Here is a 20,945-nt window from a genome sequence, read left to right as displayed (position 1 = left end):
TGGAAGTTTTTATAAACCATTACAAACCATACAAATACCATTTCATTTTTCGGGAATAAATTAGTAAGCCAAAGAGATATTTAAGAAAACTAAAGATTTTTCTAATAGATTAAAGGATTGTCTATCCAATGGTGCAATTATCGAATAATAGTGTATGTGGCATTTACACTGTTTCTTTATTCGAGCGACGATATGTACTTACGCACATAAATGAAATATGCACTTTTGAAAAAATACATGCACATTTTTGTTTGAACGATGTAATATCAATATCTTTTATTCAAATAAGAAATAGTGACTATTCAATTAATTAAAGCATTAAAAAGTTCTAAAATAAGCTTCCCTTCAATTGAGCGGACATCTCTCTTGGGCGGACAAAAAATGACTGTGTTTCACTGTATATGTAAATTTACAAAAAAAAATATTTTAAGGGCTAATTAATATACAAACAACAATTTCCTGGAGTTTCGTCCTTCCAACTTTATTTCAATAAAAAATTAAATAAAATATAAGGGCATTTGCAATACATGTTCGTCCTTGGGAACCAAAAAACCATTTGTTTTAAATTCTAGATAATTTTTTCTTTCTTTTAAAGTCCTTTAAACAAAAGTAGTATTATAGATACTATTTATTACTGAAACTCTTAAAAAGGTGTATATGTTTCCTTTTGTAGCAAAAATATATTTACAACTAAATTTGGTTAAAATCGACCTAGAATTTCGGAAGTTTATCACAACCAAAAATTTTGATTTTCAACTTTATGTGAAGCAAGCGAAGAAAAAGTTGATAAATTCCAGCACATACGAACAAATTTAGCTTAGGTAGTTCGGTGACATAAAAAACAAAATTAAATACATTATCTACACAAGGGCATTTCCCGATAAAAAAAATATTTCAAAATAATTACAGTGTTCTGAAAACTCTTTGGAATTTTTACTGTGCCAGGACATTTAAGTGTAATGTGATTTTAAGTTTACAAAAAAAAAAGAAAATCCTTGAAAACACAATAAGTTGTATACCAAAAAAAAAAATTATAAAATATTTTTATTTATTCTATTCGTTTTTGCTACGCAATTATTAAAACTCAAATGAAATACAAAACAAAAAAACGACAACAGTGCACTTGCCGCACAGATGTACGCCGCCCAACTGTCGTCGCAGCAGCAAAACATGTACGTGGATCTAAAATACTTAACACACACTTACATACATATGTCAGTCAACTAGCAGTGTATGCGACTATGTTTTATAAACTTAACAACATCAAATTGTAGCTAGAGACTAGTGTACTTTTACTAATAAATCTAAAAAAAAAACACATCATACGGACACCCCAGAAGTTACTAACCCAAAGAAATTACCGTTTTATATAGAAAACTAAGTATGCGCTGTAGTTTCTTTTACATAACAAATTGCTTGCTTCCCATCAAGTCATTATCTCATTTTTCTTTTTAAACAAACTCTCATGTCATACCATATTGGCCAGGGCATTGCCAAAAGGTTTAGTATTTTAACAAAAGTAAAATCAAAAAGAATGTGTGAAATGAAATATTTTCGCAGCGTTGCAGATATATTTTATTGATGTAATTATTTGCTTGCCTTTAGCACTTTTGACAATGTCCTGGCACTTAAATTTTCCACAGCTAGTTTTCAGTCTACTTGCGCATACTTAAGCACACACACATACACAGATATGCAATGCTTGCACTTATTTGCCTATAAAGATCTTCATTGAAATCCTGCCTTCAGTATTCTAACAAATTTTCCTTTCAATAAAAAAAAAATAAAATCACCGCACAGGTTTGAGAAATTGGATATAACGCCAAAGAGCGCGCAGAAAATCAAGCCAGTTTTAGAACGCTGGATGAAGGAGGCCGAAGAGAGGTGAGAGTATGGAAGAAGTTCCACACGACGGCGATCTCAAGCGTGAACTCGATTTTAACTAACAGCTGATTTTTTTGTTTGTTATTTTTTTCTTCCATGTTTTTCACTGTTGCTCTTCACAATTCCAACGTTGATAGCCACTGGAATCGTTATAAATCTGGACAGAACCACTTAACCGATTACATAGGCGTGGAGCCATCGAAGAAGCGCAAGCGCCGCACGTCATTTACGCCACAGGCTTTGGAGCTGCTAAATGCGCATTTCGAGCGCAATACCCATCCATCGGGTGAGTGGTAATTTCGAAAATTTTATTTTTTTTTCACACTTTACCAAGCGGAACAAGCGAGTTGCTGATGATGGAAATTTTTCTTATTTCTTCTTTTAGGCACCGAAATAACCGGCTTGGCGCACCAATTGGGTTATGAACGCGAAGTGATACGCATTTGGTTTTGTAATAAGCGGCAAGCGTTGAAAAATACAGTGCGAATGATGTCCAAGGGAATGGTGTAAGGGATGTGACAGACGAAAGATTGCTGGCCGATAGAAGCGCAAAAAGAAGAGAATGGCAAATTCTATTAGAGTTCTACGCATGTATGTTGAGGGCGAAGAAACAGCAAGATGCAGTCGGGCAAAGAGACGCTTTTAAGGAGAGTTGATTAAAATTTACGAAGGCTGAGGGCCATGGCTCTCTGGAAATTATGTATTCAGAGATTAGATTTGCGGGTCTATTAAAAAAAAAAAACAAAAACTGTTTCCACAAAAGACATTTAATTTTTTATGTAGCTCACTTTCATCAAACTCTGAATTACTTCAGCAGGATGCGAGTAATAATTTTTTTGTATTTATTAGTTTGTAAAAAAACATTTAACTTTTAAGCACAGCAAAACACAATAAATACTCCATGGCTTGCTATTGATTTCTATAATAACTACTATGTATACAAATTTAGATACATATTTGTACAAAAAAAAATCGGTCATTAATTCAAATTGCATAGGTGTGTATGTATGTACATACATGTAGTCATACATATGTTTATGTGCTACTTATAAAGTTATAGCAAGCAGTTTTTCTATGTCTTTAAGTAAATTACGTTTATCTCAATACGAAAAAATAGAGTTTCATGCTTTACTCTCTAGGATCATTGATGCAATTTTTCATGTAAGTATAAAATAAATGCAAAACATTTAATGGAATAGGCTGAGAGCTATAAATTGTAAGTTGTATTTGTACATATAGTATTGTGTGCGTATAGGAAATGTGATAGCCACAATAGAATTATTTAAATAAAAAAATAAATTAACTAAGAATTAACAAAAACTCAACCAAGTGTAAATAGGAGAAAGCTATAGTTTAAAAGTAGAGAAAGAAAACAAATTTATATACGATACATAAGTTTTGTTTGCCAGAATAGGAGGATGTAAGGTTTTCGAAAGCAAAATTTGATAATTTAGTTAAAAATAAATAAGCACATTTTGGCAAACAATTTCATTTTGAATTTCGCTGCTCATTAGTTGATCGCATCTGTATGTATTTGGGTGCCTCACCAAAAAAAAATCAAGGATTTTCCACAGGAATTATAAAATTTATTATATTAAAAGACTTCCACCAAAATGTTTCGGAAAAATATTGAGATTTAAGTGAGCTCGACCGTTTTGAAAAGGCCTCCAAAAATCGATATTTTTGGCATAACAGTAGTCTTTAAAAAATATTTTTTCCAAAGTCAACTCGAATGATAGGAGCTTTTCAACTTAAAAGGTATGCATACAAATTTTGGAACAGTTTATCAACGGAATATAAATGATAAAATAAATTGTATAAATCCGATGGAAAAACGACAGCGAATCTTTTTTTTTTTTTTTTGAATGAAGAGTGATGCACCCTAATGTGAATATAAGTATATAAAATTGAAAGAGACAACAACAAAAATTTGTTTTTAAAATCATGCTAAAATAGGCCATGACACCGTAAATAATGTGTCATATGTGTGAATGAATGTTTGAAGAAAAAACTTATGCAATAATATTTATGTTTGTTTGTACTCTATATCATAAATGTACTAATTAGCAACAACTAATAAAAATTGTATACGAATAGCAAGTTAAGTGCTTATTACGGAACTATAAGTAAATAAGTAGGTATGGATATAAGAGCTATCAAAACAGAATTGATACAATTTGAGTTGTTTTAATTGAATTATTTGAGTTATTTTTGATTTTCCAATCATATATAAACTCAGAGAAAAAGTTTAGTTTATAAAGTGTTCAGTTATATACTATCTAGTGTTCTGTCCTTTAAAATAAAATTCAAAAAAACCACTTCAAAAGAGAAATCCGTTAAATATAAGCCGTAGCTCGAAGAAACGCTCCAATATCATTACTTTATGAAAAATTATATTTTTAGTCAATCTTTCTCTTTACTTTTAAATAATGTAAATAGCTTACTTATTATTTTTTGTGATTATTTAGGACAGAATTAGAATACAAAACAATGTAAAATCGCAGCTAAAGCAGGCGAATAAAACGTTTTAAAAAAATTGAAATAAAATACACCATACTTATAAAATTAAAAAACAAACAAACGCAATGTGCTATATTCGTAATTTGTTGTAAGCGTGAAAACAAATATGTAAAGTAATAGTTTATTAATAGTAAAAAAAATGTGTATAAAAAACAAAACCCAAAACAAATCATACTAAGTATTTATTACTAAGAGCAAAATGAACAACCGCTAGCACTTAGATAAATACTTGTAAACTAGGCAAACGATAAAATAAAGAAATGCTAAAAATGAATAATAAAATAGCACTGTAATTTAGTTATATACTCAGTAGTATGTAAGTAGTTATGTATGTAACCGTGTACATAGCTAAAATAAAACGAACAAGCCCCCATTGTACTAACACTATACATAATTAACTGATAATGTAATGCGTGTGTATGCGTGAAATTATATAAATGGATTGTAATAAAAAAAAAACTAAAATCAAGAATATAAATAAAAAATCGAGTTTTATTCACGAAAAAAAGTGCTAACTATATATTTTTGATTTAAAATATCTTAATCTCTCTAACTTAAAACTAAAACACACTTTAAGGAATAGTTGCAGAAATTCCCACATTTAATCACTCAACATAAGCTCCAGCGCTTTTTGTTTTTTACGCAAACGATATTCGGTAACGCCATAACTGAAAAAAAAGAAAAAAAATATAAGTAAGTGAGTATAGACAACTAAAATAGCATAAAAATAATAAATGGAAACCTTTCAGTGCTATGGCTACAACATCCCAGTAGATAATTTCAGGAGTTAAAAGCCCTTCCGAAAGGCCTTCCTGTGAATCAAGAGGCCTTCCACTCTACATTCCTTTCTCCTTTCTTTTTTGTATGGAGTGGCACAAATTGAAGGGCTTCCTCTTTCGCTACCCATAGAAGGCCTTCCAGAAGGGCTTTTATAGGACGTATTTCAGAACGCCTTTTGGAGGAGTTCTTTAAAGTTGCTTCTTTAATTTTTAAAAATCATACATCTTTGAAGTATTTTCTTAAGTTTTATATCAAATATGTGTTATTGTAACTTAAAATTTTTATTGGAATTCATTTGTAATGTTAAATAATATAAATTTATGCATTCGCATAAATTGTAAATGGATAAGCCCTTCTAGAAGGCATTCAAGGAAGTACTTTTTCAGCCCTTCTTGGGTAGGCCTCTTAGGATGGCTTCAATTAAGAAGGCCTACCTAAATTATCTTCTGGGATGAAATGACAAAAATCTAAGTATATCCACAGGCGCTATCGCGGAAATCGCTTAGCGCCAGTTTAAACTTAGATCACGTAAAAGGTGTTCAGCTGGCTGATATTTAAGCAGCTAATCGTAGTTCAAACCAGCTTGCTAACCTTTAAACTAATCTTACTGAGTAGAGTACTGAAAAACTGGAGCATAAACTAAGATTTTTCTTGCTTACTGTCACTCACTATTTATGTAGTTGCGACTTAATTATTGTGACTGTCTTACTTAATTTTCAAAGAGATACTCTCTGCTAGGGATGCAAACGATGCATCGATATTTTTGAAACATCGATAATATCGGTTCAAAATTCGATATTTGCCATCGATGTTTACAATTGCCCAAGATCGCTAAATTGACGATACATCAATGCCAGTTTCAACGATGTTTTAACATCGACTTTAGTGTGACGCAGACTTGAATTCAACTTACCCATTATGCTCCTACAATTTTTGACTGGCCATGAATTTGTATTACTTATTCTTTATGTGAACACTCAGAAATTCCGAGTTTACTCGTATCTTTCGATATTAAAAATCTTAACTTACTTAATCAATAAAAAAGAGTCGGTTGGGCCTTTGAACTTTAGTCTCAGCGAACTTACTACGGCATGCACTTACAGGGAAATACATCCATAAATATGTAAGTATTTTTCTAATTGAATTACAGAGAGTTGTAATTGAAAAGTTTTAAATTGTCCTTTTAATGTGACTGCAACCTAACAAATTGTGAAACATCGGAAACCATCGATATATTGATATTTTTCTGGCGATATATTTTAGCATCGATGTTTATTTTTCCAATGCATCGAAACATCGATGTATCGATGTTACCCTCCAAAATTGGCATCCCTACTCTCAGCTACTCCTCAGATAAATAAGTAGAAAATATTTGCGAACAGTGTTGCCGCAACATTTTTTTATTTTTATATCTATATAGTGAACGTAAACGTGACAACAACAGAAACGCTTGGTGAGGATTTTAAACCTAAGTGTGGCCGAAGAAACAAATTTGTCGATTGCCCTACAAACTTGATCCATACAAAATTCAGGCCACAAAGCAAACAAGGACATCTGATCATCCACAGAGTTATGGATATGGTTCATTGCAACAGAGGATTATTAGGCGCATAATTTGCGGAAGAGGGGATGCCATTTGGCCACTGAGATTATCCGACTAGGCACCATGGGACTTTTTTATGAGGCCGTATTTATGGGGGGAACAAATTAAATTTTGGAGCACTTGAAAATCAACATTTGTACAGCTATGATCAATATACATACATATGTCGTCAAGTGGCAGAAAATATCTCAAAAATTCAACGCTTGAAGGCAGTCCTGAAATCTTTCGACTCACACATAGACAAAGGGAAGTCCCCTACCGAATGCCGTAGCTTTTTGAAAGTACATATTTACATAGAATTTTACTCATATGGTTGCCGGTTTACGCCGGAATATTGATGGCAATTGCAAAGCTGACGAACTGACAAGGAAAGGTAGGACCATCCACAACCTTCCGGGATAGGACTCGGTAGATATAGCAATTGCCACGATCAAGCAGTTTGTTAGAGATCCCACCATTCTAGAGCCAAGAAGCGCCGTAACAAATTTTCGCCTTGCAAAACTTTCAGGATTACCTGGTATTTCTATAAAAGGCCCACTTCCTAATGTGGAGTCAGAACTTGTTTTGACCTATGTTACAGGTAGGACCGTATCGAAAAAGTTTCCAAATTGAAAAGACAGCTACGCTAACCACAGTATTTTTGCGGAAAGGTGTTCTTCGCAAAACTACTGTGGTCAGCGAAACCGGAGTTGGGACTTGCGAGTGCTACTTTATGACGAATTCGAAATATTTCCTCAGGAGCATCGGCGTCGACCCTATTAAGCTGGCATTTCAGGGTACTATTTTATATATATATAAGGAAAATTTGAAAGTTAGGGGGGGCTCGAGCACCCCCCTGCCCCTACCTGGCTACGCCCATGTACAACAATCAAGGTAAAACAGCCATCACAAGTTTTAAAGATATGTACATTCATTTATGATAAAGCAACTAAGTTCAAGCAGTTTTTCTGCCTCTCTTTTTTGGTTCTCACTGCCTATGAACATCTTCGTTAAAAAAATTACAAATCCTGTGCAAGTGTGCATCCGTTCTAAAAGCTAGCAGCTTCCTCGCTTACAGCTTATTAATAATGGCGTCAAGCGCCAGCTTTTTCAACAATTTTCGCACTTTCGAGGAACTTACCCTGCGCTTCCGACGCCCAACACACACAGCAGTATTACCAATTTCGTCCCCGTGCACAACTGTGAACTGATTATATAACCAATAACCGAACCAGTTGATTCCCACAAACGGAAGTTGCTGTAGCCGGCGATGAGATGGTTTGGAAATAGAATGCCATAAAAAGCTGCAAAAGATATAAGCACAAAAGCAATGAGTAACAACATTTAGCGGCGACAACAGCCAAACTCACCATTCACCACCACCAACCACACACCATCGCAAATACCCCAAATTGCTGCAAATGCGCAGTACTTCACATAATCGCCTTCGCGCGCCTCATACAAGAACATGTAAATGAAAAGCGAAGCATTTAAGAGCGCACAGGCGGCGAACAAGGTGATGCGGCCCAATCGCTCAACAAGAGCGCCTGCAATGCCAGCAGCGATGGCATTGGCCACGCCGAAGCAAATCATGGCAAAACCAATTTTCGAAATGCCCCAGCCGCAGGCGACAAACGACTGTGGAAGGGATTGAAAAGATATCAGCGAGACAATTCGTGTTACTTAGTTGTATGACTACTCACGCGCGTATAATCCACAGCCAGAAAGGCTTCCTCCAATCCAATGAACATTGTAATAGGCAGAATGAGCAATTGGCGACGCTTGCGCAGCATATTTATGGTCACGGTAAGCAGGCGCAAGCCGGACATGCCATCGCCGGAGTCGGTGCGATGCACGCCGTAGCTGTGAAAAGAGAAGGAAGGCTTAGAAAATGGTTTATTTTTGAAGTTAAGCTTGAAACACATTGGAAACGACGGGCTACGGACCACAGCTGTCAAATTAATTTACCACGACTGTGGTTGTGGCCTAATTGGATCTATTTCTATTTTCTTTTTTTTTGCCAAACTCATACAATTCAAGAATTCGCTGCCGCGTTCAAAAAATTCATGTCGCTATCGACAAAACGTTAAGATAATGAAGATAACAATTTGGAAGCAGCGGCTCGTCGTTTTCAATGTGTTTCAAGCTATAAAGACCGCTTACCGCTTCAGGGAGTTCACGCCGAAGAGCATTAGCGCCACTGCTGAGGCCATGCAAATCAGGAAAATTGAGGTGAGCAGCTGGATTTTCGCCGGCTCGGGGGGCATTAAATTCGGATTAACTTCAGCGCTAATGCCAGGACAGAAACGGGCGCCACACAGTTCACCCACGCGACTTTCTATGGGCGGTGGTGTGACGAGAGCTTCGAGCGTAGAATTTACCTCTGCGGTAGCCGAAGAGGTAAAGGATAATACTGGAAGGAAAGGAGGTTGATAGTTAGTAGGTATGTAATGGAAAATGGAAAATGCAAATTTAAAGAAAACTTGTTCTTGTCATAAAATTAGTAGACACTTTTCTTTTAATTATACCTTTCATGAGCATGAAATGGTATTATAACTTTGGTCCGATGTTTGTAAGTACCAGAACAAAAAGAGATAGACCCATTAAAATGTATACTTATATGATCAGAACGTCGAGCTGAGTTGATTTGGCCATGTCCGTCTGTCCGTCTGTTTGTATGCAATCTAGTCTCTCAGTTTTCGAGATATCCGTATCAAATTTGGTAGGTGGGTGTGTTTTTAAAATGTATTAATCATTTGTCGGAACCGGAAGAATCGGACCACTATAACATATAGCTCCCATACAACTGATTGTTCAGATATGAGATTTTTCGTTATAACTTCTCCATTTATGCAGCTACGAACATGAAATTTTGCAGTACTTGCACCCATTATCAACAGAATACTTACAGTGAAAATTACAAAGATCGGGTCACTATAACCTATAGCTCCCATACAACTGATTGTTCAGATATAAAATTTTTCGTTATAACTCCTCCATTTATATAGCTAGGAACATGAAATTCCGCACTGTTTTCAATAATTATCAACAGAAAACTTACAGTGAAAATTAAAAAGATCGGGTAACTATAACCTTTAGCTCCCATACAACTGATTGTTCAGATATGAGATTTTTCGTTATAATTCATCCATTTATGTAGCTAGGACCATGAAATTTCGCGCTGTTTTCACTCATTATCAACAGAAGACTTACAGTGAAAATAACAAAGATCGGGTCACTACAACCTGCAGACCCCATACAACTGATTGTTCAGATATGAGGTCTTTTATCATAACTCCTCCATTTATGCAGCTAGGAACATGAAATTTCGCACCATTTTCACTCATCATTAACAGAATACTTACAGTGAAAATAACAAGGATCGGATGACTACAACATATATCTTCCATACATCTGATTGTTCAGATATGGGATTTTACTGTAAAACTTCTGTATTTGAACAGCTAAAACCGATAAATTTCGTAAGATATTTTATAAATAATAATACAAAGTCTACTGAGAAAATCATCAAAATCTATGCTGTATAAGCTTTATCTCCTATAGCACTGATTGTTCAGATACCAGTTTTTGCCATATATCTCCTTTATGTAGGAAACTAAACCCAATAAATTGTGTTACCGGTTTACATACCGATCACATAGCGGTGAAAATCACTTAGATTGGTGTCATATAAAGTATATCTTCCATACCTCTGATTGTTTAGATGCGATTTTTTATATAAGTATGTAACTCCTCTATCGATGTATGCAGATGTATTCAAAAGCAGTAATCTGTCAAAGTAAAATTTGCAGATGTTCATGAAAGGTATGAAGCCTTCGGCATAGCCGAAGACAGCGCTGCTCTTACTTGTTTTAACTTATTTTATCACTTATAAAAACTTTATAGTCACCTGAAGAAGATATCAAGTTGCCCCATACTTGCGCCATTTGATAGAAAATGAAGAAAAGGCCAAAGAATTTCACTGTATTCACATCCTTGCGCGACTCATTGCCACGTACCTGAGTCAGTGCCTCCGCAACTGTGGAGAGGTAGGTGCATTTTGCGCACCACAGTGGACCGCCTCCAAAACCGACCATCAAACCTGAAAAGCAGTATAAGATTTACTATGTTTTCCTTTGAAAGTACTGCAAATGGCAAACCTGCTGGTATAAGTGTCTCGAAGCGTGGATAGAACTGCGCTGCCATAAACGGCATATAGGCGAAGAAAGCCAATGTCATAGTGAGATGGCAGCCAAACCATCTGTTATGTGGGAAATTATGTATTTTAATGAAAAATATGAATTAGTACTATAGGCAAAAGATTGTGACTTAATGGGCTGGATGGATGTATTGGCAAGATTTGTGTCAGTGCAATCTTAACTAATTTTTTTAACTTTAAATTTACACATGTATAGATAACTTTATGGTTCTGAGAGGCTTGAAATAATTTAGCTTAACTACATCAAGCTACACTAGTCCACTCCACGTGGCTTTACGCCATAGTTATCGGTCATTTTCCTTTTAACCATTAATTGGTCAATGAGCCTCGAAAGAAGAGGCATTCAATATTCCTCGCATCATTTGCTCAACCATTTCCGATTAACTTTTGTTTCAAGTATTACTATTTACCCTGACTTTTCAACATTTCAAAAGCATTTTACGCTTTCGCACACATTTCAGTGCAACGCCGATTTTGTGTTTGCACATTATGGCCTCAGAACAATGCATGCTCACTTAATAATCTCCACCATCGGATGGGAATGCGCTGCCGCACAATGCAAACATATTAACTTAATTTTATTGTATTTTTGTTTTTCTCCTCTCAAATTGCACGCATGCAATATGCCAACTTATGCAGCAGCTGATCCCACTATACAATATTGTTGCATATTTACAGGCGGATTTACAATGTTATTGATTTATGTACTCGTTTGTAGTTTTACTGTAAACAATTAAGCGAATGCAGCTACTCAACACAAAACTAATGCACACACTGCAATAAAGTACAATGCAAAACTAGTGCATACACACACACACGTATAACAAAATATACATAAATATATGTATGTACTAGTAAACAAAGTAAAAGCAAAGCGTAGGAAGCCAGCAAGACTATGGCTGTGGAAATAATAAAGTTTCGCTTGATGCTGTTTGCCTTTGGTCGAGTTTAACCCTTGCTGTATAGGCCCGCGCGCATGCCTTAGTGCCTTTGGCAAGCATGCAAACGCATCTGCATATAAACATGCATACATATACATACATATGTTGTGTAAATGCATGGATATCTCTGTATGGACAATAGAGATTTCATGGGGTTTTTCATGCAGTAACAGCTGCATCAATAAACGCTAGCTTTGGTAAAAATTGATATGTACATACCAATATGCTTGCTTGAAGGCAACAAAAGCCAAGTGAAGGTCAACAAAATCATTGCGGGTATTCTCGCAGTCTTGCGAAGTCCTTGTACAATGCACGGTTTGCAAAGCTGTCCCATAGTAAAAACGGTTGTTACCGTGCAATCTGTGCACCGCGCAAAGGCTTTGCAAGACTTCTAGAATTCCTCTATTGTGGAGCGTAGGCTATGCCGCTGGGGATGGGGATTATCATGTGGATATGTACATAAATAAGTGTGGAGAGGGAATGTGTGAGGTGGAAGTGTATACGCAGATATTAAACTTATTTTGGTTTGTGCGAGTATTGACAAATGTATTTAATTTCGCCGTCGATGGTTTCGCATATACATAAATACATACATATTTTAATTTTGTAAATTTTTAAAATCTTTCAATAAATCAGCATTAAGATTTTGCATAAATTTGTGTATTTTAGAATTTAGCAGGCGAGATTTCTGAGCTTCGCAAAACTTTTACATAATTTTATCAGTGTATTTTTGGAATTATTATTTTTTTTCATGGCAACCTCTAAAAGCCGCTAATTCTATTTGTACTGTCGTTAAGGTTATGGAATTTTTTTTAAATATCTTAACGATATATTTATCGATATTATGATCAGTGTACATATATTAATCTGTGCTGTGTTGTAATGAGGCGAAAATAGCCAAAGCTTCCCAGATACAAACTTATTGATTTGAGCAAACAAATTTTGTTTTTTTCAGTTTTCAGGCATTTCTAACAGGCAGAGTTAATATTTTAATACTCTCTTGGACCTGAAAGCTCCCTATAGTCCCAAAAAAATCCCGCCAAACCCAGAAAATTTCCAGCAAATACCGAAAAGTTTCGAGAAACTATCGAAAAGTCTCGAAATAGTTTCGAAAAGTCTCGAACAGTTCCGAAGAAACCAGAAAAAATTCAAATAAGTCCCGAAAAATTCGGAAAAGTAAAGTTTCTCACAGGGTTTCAAATTTCGAATGGTCACAAAAAAATCCAAAAAATCTTGAAGCATATTACACTATGCGACAGTCAAAATCGGGATGGGATGAAACCAATGGGAAATGTTATATCGGTCAAAAACAAGTTATACGTGGCCCGGCGTTTCGCTGGGTCACGTCTAGGAATCGAGATATATCGATTTGAAGTTAGTAACTATCATATAGGGGAAATTGTCACCTTTGGTGGTCTTTTTTTTTACATAACTCGAGAACCACTAGTCCGATTTTGCTCAAACAAATTTAAAAAAATTAAAAATTACAATTCCTTTAATCTGTTCATATAATGTTTTTCTATATAATCAACAGTTTTGCCGGTAAAAATAAATGTATGAAGAAAAAAAATATTTTTTGCCTAAAATATTAAATTTTTTTATTTTTTAAATTCATAAAAAATCCAAAACGGAAAAAAAGGCAAGTCGTATTACTTTCACGCAAAGTCACATAACCTTTAAGCAAAATGAGACATAGATCATGAAAATCGATGGACGCGTTTCGCTTTTATTCACAATTAAGTAAAATCAAATTCAAATCAATATTCTTGTCAAAATGAGATACCTTCACTTAATTGTGAATTTTAAAGGAAAGGTGTTACTTCGCAGGTGGCCCCATACTAATTTGGTTTAAATCAGATCATTGGATCCTGAAGAAATTAACGATAATCTTAAATTGTTATATGAGAATTGAAGTCTGTTTGGGTTTCAACCGACTTCATAAAAAGGAGGAGGTTATCCGTTCGTCGGAATATTTTTTTGTATTTTATTTAATTTTTTATGTATGTTACCGCATAACTTCGGACCACGTCAACCGATTCGATTGCATCGGAAAGATAGTGCCTCAGAGGTGGTCCCATACTAATCTGGTTTAGATCCGATCATTGGATCATGAAATATATTTATTTTTTTTTTTTATGAGAATTGAATTAAAAATTACTTGTTTTAATGTATTATTTACAACGTGCGGCAGTCATTTTTTTTTTTAGTTTTTCTTCTGGCACACGATTTGTTAAAGACCGTTAAACATAGAAAAATATTATTACTGAGAAAATTCTGTACAAATTCAAACAGATTTATTGGTGCATAAAGACGATTAGGTATTGAAAATGTTCTTTTAATTTTTAATGGAATTTTCTTGAAATTTTTCAATATTTATTTCTGAAAAAATATATGTCTAACTTTATATGTTTAAAATAATAAAATTAATTAAGAGCATTTTCGATGCCCTTTCGTCCTTGTGAACCAAAAGATATTAATTTATTTAATAATTCTACAGAATTTTCTCTTTATTTTGGTACCCATATTGTTATTCTACATTGCACTGAATTTGTTTAATAATGTTTGGAATTAATCATATCATTAAAAATACAAAATCCTTAAAAAAAAGTCTTGACGTCAGAGAGAAAAACTTAAAGCATAAAGGCCAATAGTTTCGTAAGTATATTGATTGCTTGGTTTGTTCCGAATTTTTTTGTTTTTGTCACACGGTTTTATAAATGCATACAATTTAATAGGCAAACTTAAATTGAATAAGTTTAAAGTGACTTCCTCATACAAATTTTCGATTTCGATTTTTTTTAATTTCTCTGTAAATCTTTAACCTTTTGTTATCTTAAATTATTTGCTTTATTCGCTAAAAAAAACACACTGCACAAGGCGACCTGCATAAATATAAAAACTACGCTTGAACTCTTTTGTTTTAACTCTTCGACACCTTTCGGAAGATTTATTATTGCTGTATTTCCATGAAAAATATGGGAAATTGAAACACTGAAAAGAGGCGAATAAATGGATAAATTAAATGGACTAAGTACGGTGGAATTATCGCTTCGTAGGTACTCGTACAAACCGATTTATTTCTCACGCAATGCAAAGAAAAAATCTTTCATTACGGAAATTGGGCATTCGTTTTATTGAAATGCTGCTGAACATAAATCAAGTGCGTGGAGAATGAAAAGGTAACCCTTTTCGACTACATGAATCATTAGCAGCAAAAATATGTATATTGCTACAAAATTTTCAACTTCTTATACACATGTCCTAGAAGTAGCGCGAAAAAGAAATAAGATTTATTTTTATTTATTGAAAAAAAAAACTACACTGCCGGCAAAGCGTATTGGCACAGCTAATTTTTCCGCCATTTTTTTTATAAAAATATGGTTCAATCTACAACAAAAAACCTAAAAATATAATTCCTAACCATTGAGCAAAACTCTCGAAAATTCAGCAAATTTGTATGTAAATTTTCAAAATCTGATTAAAAAGTTGACAATTTGCTGAATTTTCGTGAGTTTTGCTCAAAGTTTGGGAATTATATTTTTTATGTTATTTGTTATAGATTGACCCATTTAAAAAAAAAAAAAAATGGTGGAAGAATATTAAAAAAAAGTGTTGCATATATTGTGAAAAATTTGCTGTGCCAATACTTTTTGCCGGCAGCGCATATATCGCACACCGTCTTCAAAAGAGTCACAACATGATAATCATGTGGGCAAGGGCGACTTTACCTTAGGTTTTTTTTTTTAATAAATTATAACAAAAATTTGCTCCAGCTTTTGCTGAAAGGTAAATAAAAGCTCTGCATACATTTTTAGCGCATAATCTCAAAAATGCCAAATTTTGAGTTGTGACTCTTTTGAAGACAGTGTGCGATATATCCTCAGTTACACTTCGTTCGCTTTGTAGGCAGTCTCATTCGTTAGTTTTTCAAGTAATATCCTACAGATACAAATTATTCTTTTCCTCTTCTGTTATGGCGACTTACAACGCGGGGCATTAAATTTCATTATTTTTTCACATGAAAATGCTTGTTGCATTGTACATTTGTAGGTATGTATGTTAGTACAGATGTATGTATGTATGTTAGCACACTCGAATCGCAAATGTATAGCTTCAACTGGAAAAATACCAGCAACTATCCATAACCATTAACTACGAACACAAACACCCACCTCGCAAACGCTTAAATCAATAACTACCATTTGACTTATCTATACATGTCTGTTAGTAACTACATATACATATGTAGTTATGTACATTGGCATTTCACATCCGCTCTTACCTTATAACTGTCATCGGTAGAAATATATTGGATAAAATCAGCGAGCCATAAATGACAGCAAGCGTTGTGGTGCCCAACGCCTTGTCCGAATTTACTGAGCTCTGCAAATTCGAAGTGCCATGGAAAGCAGTGAAGTGTATCATAAATGCCAGGCCGATAACGATTACATTCTTGGTGATGATGCGCTGCTCGCGTGGCTCATATGAACGCGGTACTTTCGCTACACCATTGCCGGCTGCTGTGGTGCCATTTCCATTAGCGTTACCGCTGGCGCCGCTGCCATTGCTCAATCCGTTATTGACTCTGATTGTTACGTTGCCGATGTTGTTGTTGGGGTTATTGCTGTGATTATCAGGCGACTCATCATCACTCACTTGTTCGGTGACATTGTAGCTGTGTCTGTGATTGCGGTTTTGATGGTCGGCAGCATGCGGACTGATATCCATTGATGCGGTGTTCGTGGAGGTCAAATTGCCCATGGCAGGTAAAATTGTATAGTGTTGCTAGAGCTGAAAAGTGCGAGAGGAGGATAAAAGAGGGTTGGTATTTTTAGAAGCAAGCATACAAAAATAAAAATTAATTTAAATGAAGGAAGAGGTGTTTTTGAAGGCAATAATTTCTATACTAACACTATACGACATTTTTAGTTTTTTTTGTGATTAATCGATGTGACCAAAGTTTGCCGAAAGTCTGGATTGTACAAAGAAAGGTGATTTCAGAGTTTTCCCAGGTTAGTGATTTTAATTCGTTTTTTTTTCAATTTAAAGTTGGTGGTTGTAGCGGCAGCATTTAAAATAATTAAAAGTAATTTTTAGCAACAAAAAACGATTTAAAAAATATATGTATATATATCTATATATTTCTAAAAAAGGAGGAGGTTATCAGTTCGTCGGAATATTTTTTATTTTTATTTTTTAATGTATGCTACCACATAACTTTGGACCACGTCGACCGATTTCGATAATTTTGCATCGGAAAGGTAGTGTCCCAGAGGCGATCCCATAATAATCTGGTTTAGATCAGATCATTGGATCATGAAAAAATAACGGTTCTCCTACATTTTTAGATGAGAACTGAAGTCGGTTTTGTTTTTTGCTTAAAAATTACTTGTTTATACATATATAACTGTTACAGAGATGGGCAATATGCCAACATTGTCTTAAACGCTTATCAGCACCAGTTGATTCTTATCGCCTTTAGCCAAACACATTTAATTCCATTTTGTGCGGAGCAGCCCCAAGCCATTAAGCCCAGGTTGGGATTAAAACAAAAATATCAAGCCATAAATCGATTTGGCTTTAGTGCTGCTGTATATTTTTATGTATGTATGTAGCTTGGTTGCGAGCCATGGCAGTTGGCCAACGTTCGCTTGTTGTTTTCGTTCTCCCTCCAATGGTACAACTAAATGTATCAGCGCAAATGTAGTTATAAATGGAACAAGTCAATGGCCTTTTTGTTCCACTTTAGTTGCTCGCGACATTTTATGGCGACTGCAAAATAAATTTGTTAAATTTTTTTTCATTCTCATAAAAGGTGGCAGAAAAATTATGGCAGAAAAAGTTAAAAAACAGTGGTTTACTAAAATTGATGATTATACTCTTATTACTTTAAACGTGCAATTCTTGCACTATGTATATGTTTATATAAAAATGGGACGTTTCACATCAAGCGGCCCAGAGCTCGGCCCAAAATTCTGAGCAACTAAAGTAAACCTCTAGTAAGTCTAACTACCCGTAAGCTAATACCATTTCGATTGCAAAGAGGCAGAATCTAAAATTCAAAATGGCGTCATTACTGTGCTGGGTAAAAGACGCTGAATTCTGAAATAAGCAAATATATTTATTAATTTCTTAACAAAATTGAGGCAAAAATTTTGGGTTATGACATTTTTTAATGTTTTTAGGATCGCTAATTACGAATCTAAAGTCCGATTTTCAAATTTCAAAATGGTGGATTCAATAATGGTGGACGTATTTTAAAAAAATCCTTGTATTCACTTGCCACTTTTTACCTGAGGGGTCTTGGGGTCGCTGATTTACAAGATGTCAAATGGCGGACCCAATATAACGGTCAGAAAATTAAAATCACTTAAATTCGATTAAACCTTTACCGTCAGGGGTTCTTAAGATGGCTGATTGCGAATCTGGAATCAGATTTTTAAAATTAAAAATTTCTGATCCATATTGGATCTACCATTTATCATGGGAAAGTTAAAATCGAACGTACATACATGGCGTATGAGTAACATTCCCATCTCGACTAACAATGTGGGTAACAAAAAAAGATAAATTCTTTGGAAGTTAAAAATATTGATTTTTTTTGGTTCACAAGGACGAATTGATATTGAAAATGCCTTTTTAAATGTTTTTAATCCTGAACCTATATTTTTTTCAAAAATAAACACTGCAAATTTGCAAGGATACTCAAGGAGGCCATTTTCAATACCAGTTCCACAGAATTTTATATTTTATTTGGTATGCTATGATATTGTTATTCTATACACTGAATTTGTGGAACTAATGAAATCTTTGAAATTTCAAAGTCCTTTTAAATAACTCCTTGACGCCAGAGAAAGAAACTGAAAACGCAGTTTTACTATATTTGTGCCAAACTGACCTTTGCTCGGCTCAATGCTATCATTAACTAGATTTTTTTAAGTGACTTATGCCTTTTTCAAAATAAACATTTTCGTTATACCGCTCATTAGTAAAATTTCTCTTGAAAGAAACCGCAAAATTTCAATGCAATTTTTTATAATTTTTTTTTTCAAATTAACCGATACCATTAAATTCTAATTGGTGTTATCATTAATAAAATTTTTTTGAAAAAGTGACTTATGCCACTTTCAAATAAACGGCTCATACCTATGTATACCATTACAAAAATAACATACTTTTTAATGATATCAAAAGAAACTCATTTTTTGCGACACATTGTAGATATTTTTGACACTAACTCCTTTGAGTAGTTCAAGTTAAAATTAGAATTCCAGTTAACCCCAAAGTTTATCAAAAAAAATACATATATACATAGGTACTTAGTATAGAAATTTCAGCAATGTTATTGCTTTGCAGCTCAAACTCCCTCGCTTGTAGGTACAGAGTGAATGTCATTCACTTAAATTTTCAATTGAAACTGGTTTCTGGGTTGACTTGATATTGGATGTCATTGCAAAATGACAACGCAACCTAGCAAAGCAAAGCGCAACGCAGAATGTAAAGTCAACAACTCGACATCAATTTGAAAACATCAGCAAAGACTTAATGTAAATAAGACGATAATATTTAATTAATTTGTTTCTAAATGCAAACCAAGTACAAACGCATGTCTCGCACATGCACAAGTACTTGCAGACATGTGTTTGTCAAGATTCATCCATTCCATGATGATATGATGCTCGTGTGCTCAATTTGATGTTCGACAGCCGTTTCCACAGAATTTAGCGCAAGTAAATGTGCTTGGCTGTGTATTGGTGCGTGTGCCTGCCTGTTTACACTTGAGGTATTCAATTTTGTTTGTCGTGTCAACAATCAGTCAGTAATCAGTGTAACTTGCAGGTAATTTAGTTTTGTTTCGATTGTGGCGTGCTTTCGGGCGCCATTAAGGTATGCATGCACTATGCTGCTGCGATTGTACCCACTGGGAAAACACGTAAGCACTTTACGAGGTAATCCACGTTATCTTTAAGCTTTTAGTAGCAAAATTGTCGTCATGACCAATGTCCATCTACTTATTAGTAAAACACAAAATGAAACCTCCGATGACGTCTTACTGTCTGAGTTGCAAAATAATGTGCCGGCGCGCTACATTCTACATACCTTACATGGCAAAGCGGCTAAGAAGTAGTTCCGCTACCAAATGTACATTCTCTTACTTCCAAAAGGCAGCCACGCCCTTCTTTAAGTGCGGGCAGATTCGGCAGGGAAGTGGCAAAGACCGGCGGGTGAAGTGTAATTTCGTACAGGGTAAATAAAAGTTTGTGCACATACATAAGCATCAGGACTGACGTACTTTAATTTTACGAACTTTTGTATAAAAAAAATAAAAATTTAGTGCAATTCCGCTGTGACCTAAATAATTTTTGTGTAGCGCTGGTACAACGGAACAACGCTATGAACTTCAGTTTTAGCTGATGTTCACAAAAGGAAAGCGATCATTTGTTTCATTTTCTTTCCTAAGCAATACAAACATAAAAATACCTAGAATCTCTTTATACTGACCATAGATAATTGACTAGCTAGCTAGCTTATAGCGAAAATTTGCCATTTTTTTTATTAATTTTACAGGAGAGGAAAAAACTTATAGCCATTTTTTTAGTACCTTAATCCCCGTTTTAAATGACACATTTTTAATTTCTCCCGCTTGCTATATCACAATACGAGTTTTCATGAAAAGTGGACTTAGTAACTTTTCGCTTTCAGCTAGCGTATTGAGTATTTATAACTAACAATTCACTACTGATAATTGACTATTTGTTATTAGCTATTTTCTGGTAATTATTGGCTATTGATTATTTACTGTTGGCTGATGACTATTGACTAATGACTATCGACTAACTATTGACTAGTCAAAATTGTTAATTGACTATTGACTGCAAGCTATTAATAACTTCTTATTAATTTTTTGGCGTAGAGTTTTTACTACTGAACAATTGACTATTGACTTTTGATTGATGCCTATATGAAATTGACAATTGGCGATTGCCTGTTGGCTTTTAACTATTGCCTATTTAAAGTT

At 34.5% G+C, this 20,945-nt stretch overlaps 2 protein-coding genes across 5 annotated transcripts in view; one reads left to right on the top strand and one right to left on the bottom strand.

Annotated features, from left to right (window-relative positions):
* Nucleotides 1-2,782, top strand: part of LOC118744327 (pneumococcal serine-rich repeat protein) — a 211,003-nt gene extending 208,221 nt beyond the window's left edge. For 2 of the 4 annotated variants that reach the window (XM_036477246.1, XM_036477245.1), the window contains exons 9-12: nt 1,119-1,172; nt 1,801-1,884; nt 2,022-2,170; nt 2,270-2,782. In XM_036477246.1, coding sequence (XP_036333139.1) covers nt 1,119-1,172; nt 1,801-1,884; nt 2,022-2,170; nt 2,270-2,394 — 412 coding nt within the window. In that variant the 3' untranslated portion in view covers nt 2,395-2,782. The remainder of the gene's footprint in view (nt 1-1,118; nt 1,173-1,800; nt 1,885-2,021; nt 2,171-2,269) is intronic. The other 2 variants (XM_036477244.1, XM_036477247.1) reach the window with 2 other exon arrangements.
* Nucleotides 2,783-4,733: 1,951 nt separating this feature from the next.
* LOC118744326 (UNC93-like protein) overlaps nt 4,734-20,945 on the bottom strand; it is a 45,731-nt gene continuing 29,519 nt past the window's right edge. Inside the window, exons 2-9 of the mRNA XM_036477242.1 lie at nt 16,209-16,717; nt 10,927-11,027; nt 10,677-10,868; nt 8,930-9,179; nt 8,470-8,629; nt 8,137-8,404; nt 7,908-8,070; nt 4,734-5,072 (exon numbers count right to left, since the gene is read on the bottom strand). Of these exons, the coding sequence (XP_036333135.1) occupies nt 5,006-5,072; nt 7,908-8,070; nt 8,137-8,404; nt 8,470-8,629; nt 8,930-9,179; nt 10,677-10,868; nt 10,927-11,027; nt 16,209-16,687 (1,680 nt within the window). The 5' untranslated portion in view covers nt 16,688-16,717 and the 3' untranslated portion in view covers nt 4,734-5,005. The remainder of the gene's footprint in view (nt 5,073-7,907; nt 8,071-8,136; nt 8,405-8,469; nt 8,630-8,929; nt 9,180-10,676; nt 10,869-10,926; nt 11,028-16,208; nt 16,718-20,945) is intronic.

This window comes from Rhagoletis pomonella, unplaced genomic scaffold (genome assembly GCF_013731165.1).
Source record: "Rhagoletis pomonella isolate Grant_MI unplaced genomic scaffold, Rhpom_1.0 Rhpom_scaffold_00008, whole genome shotgun sequence".
Classification (NCBI taxonomy): domain Eukaryota; kingdom Metazoa; phylum Arthropoda; class Insecta; order Diptera; family Tephritidae; genus Rhagoletis; species Rhagoletis pomonella.
Note: the sequence above shows the minus strand (reverse complement) of the source record. Positions and strands in the feature narration are given on the sequence as shown.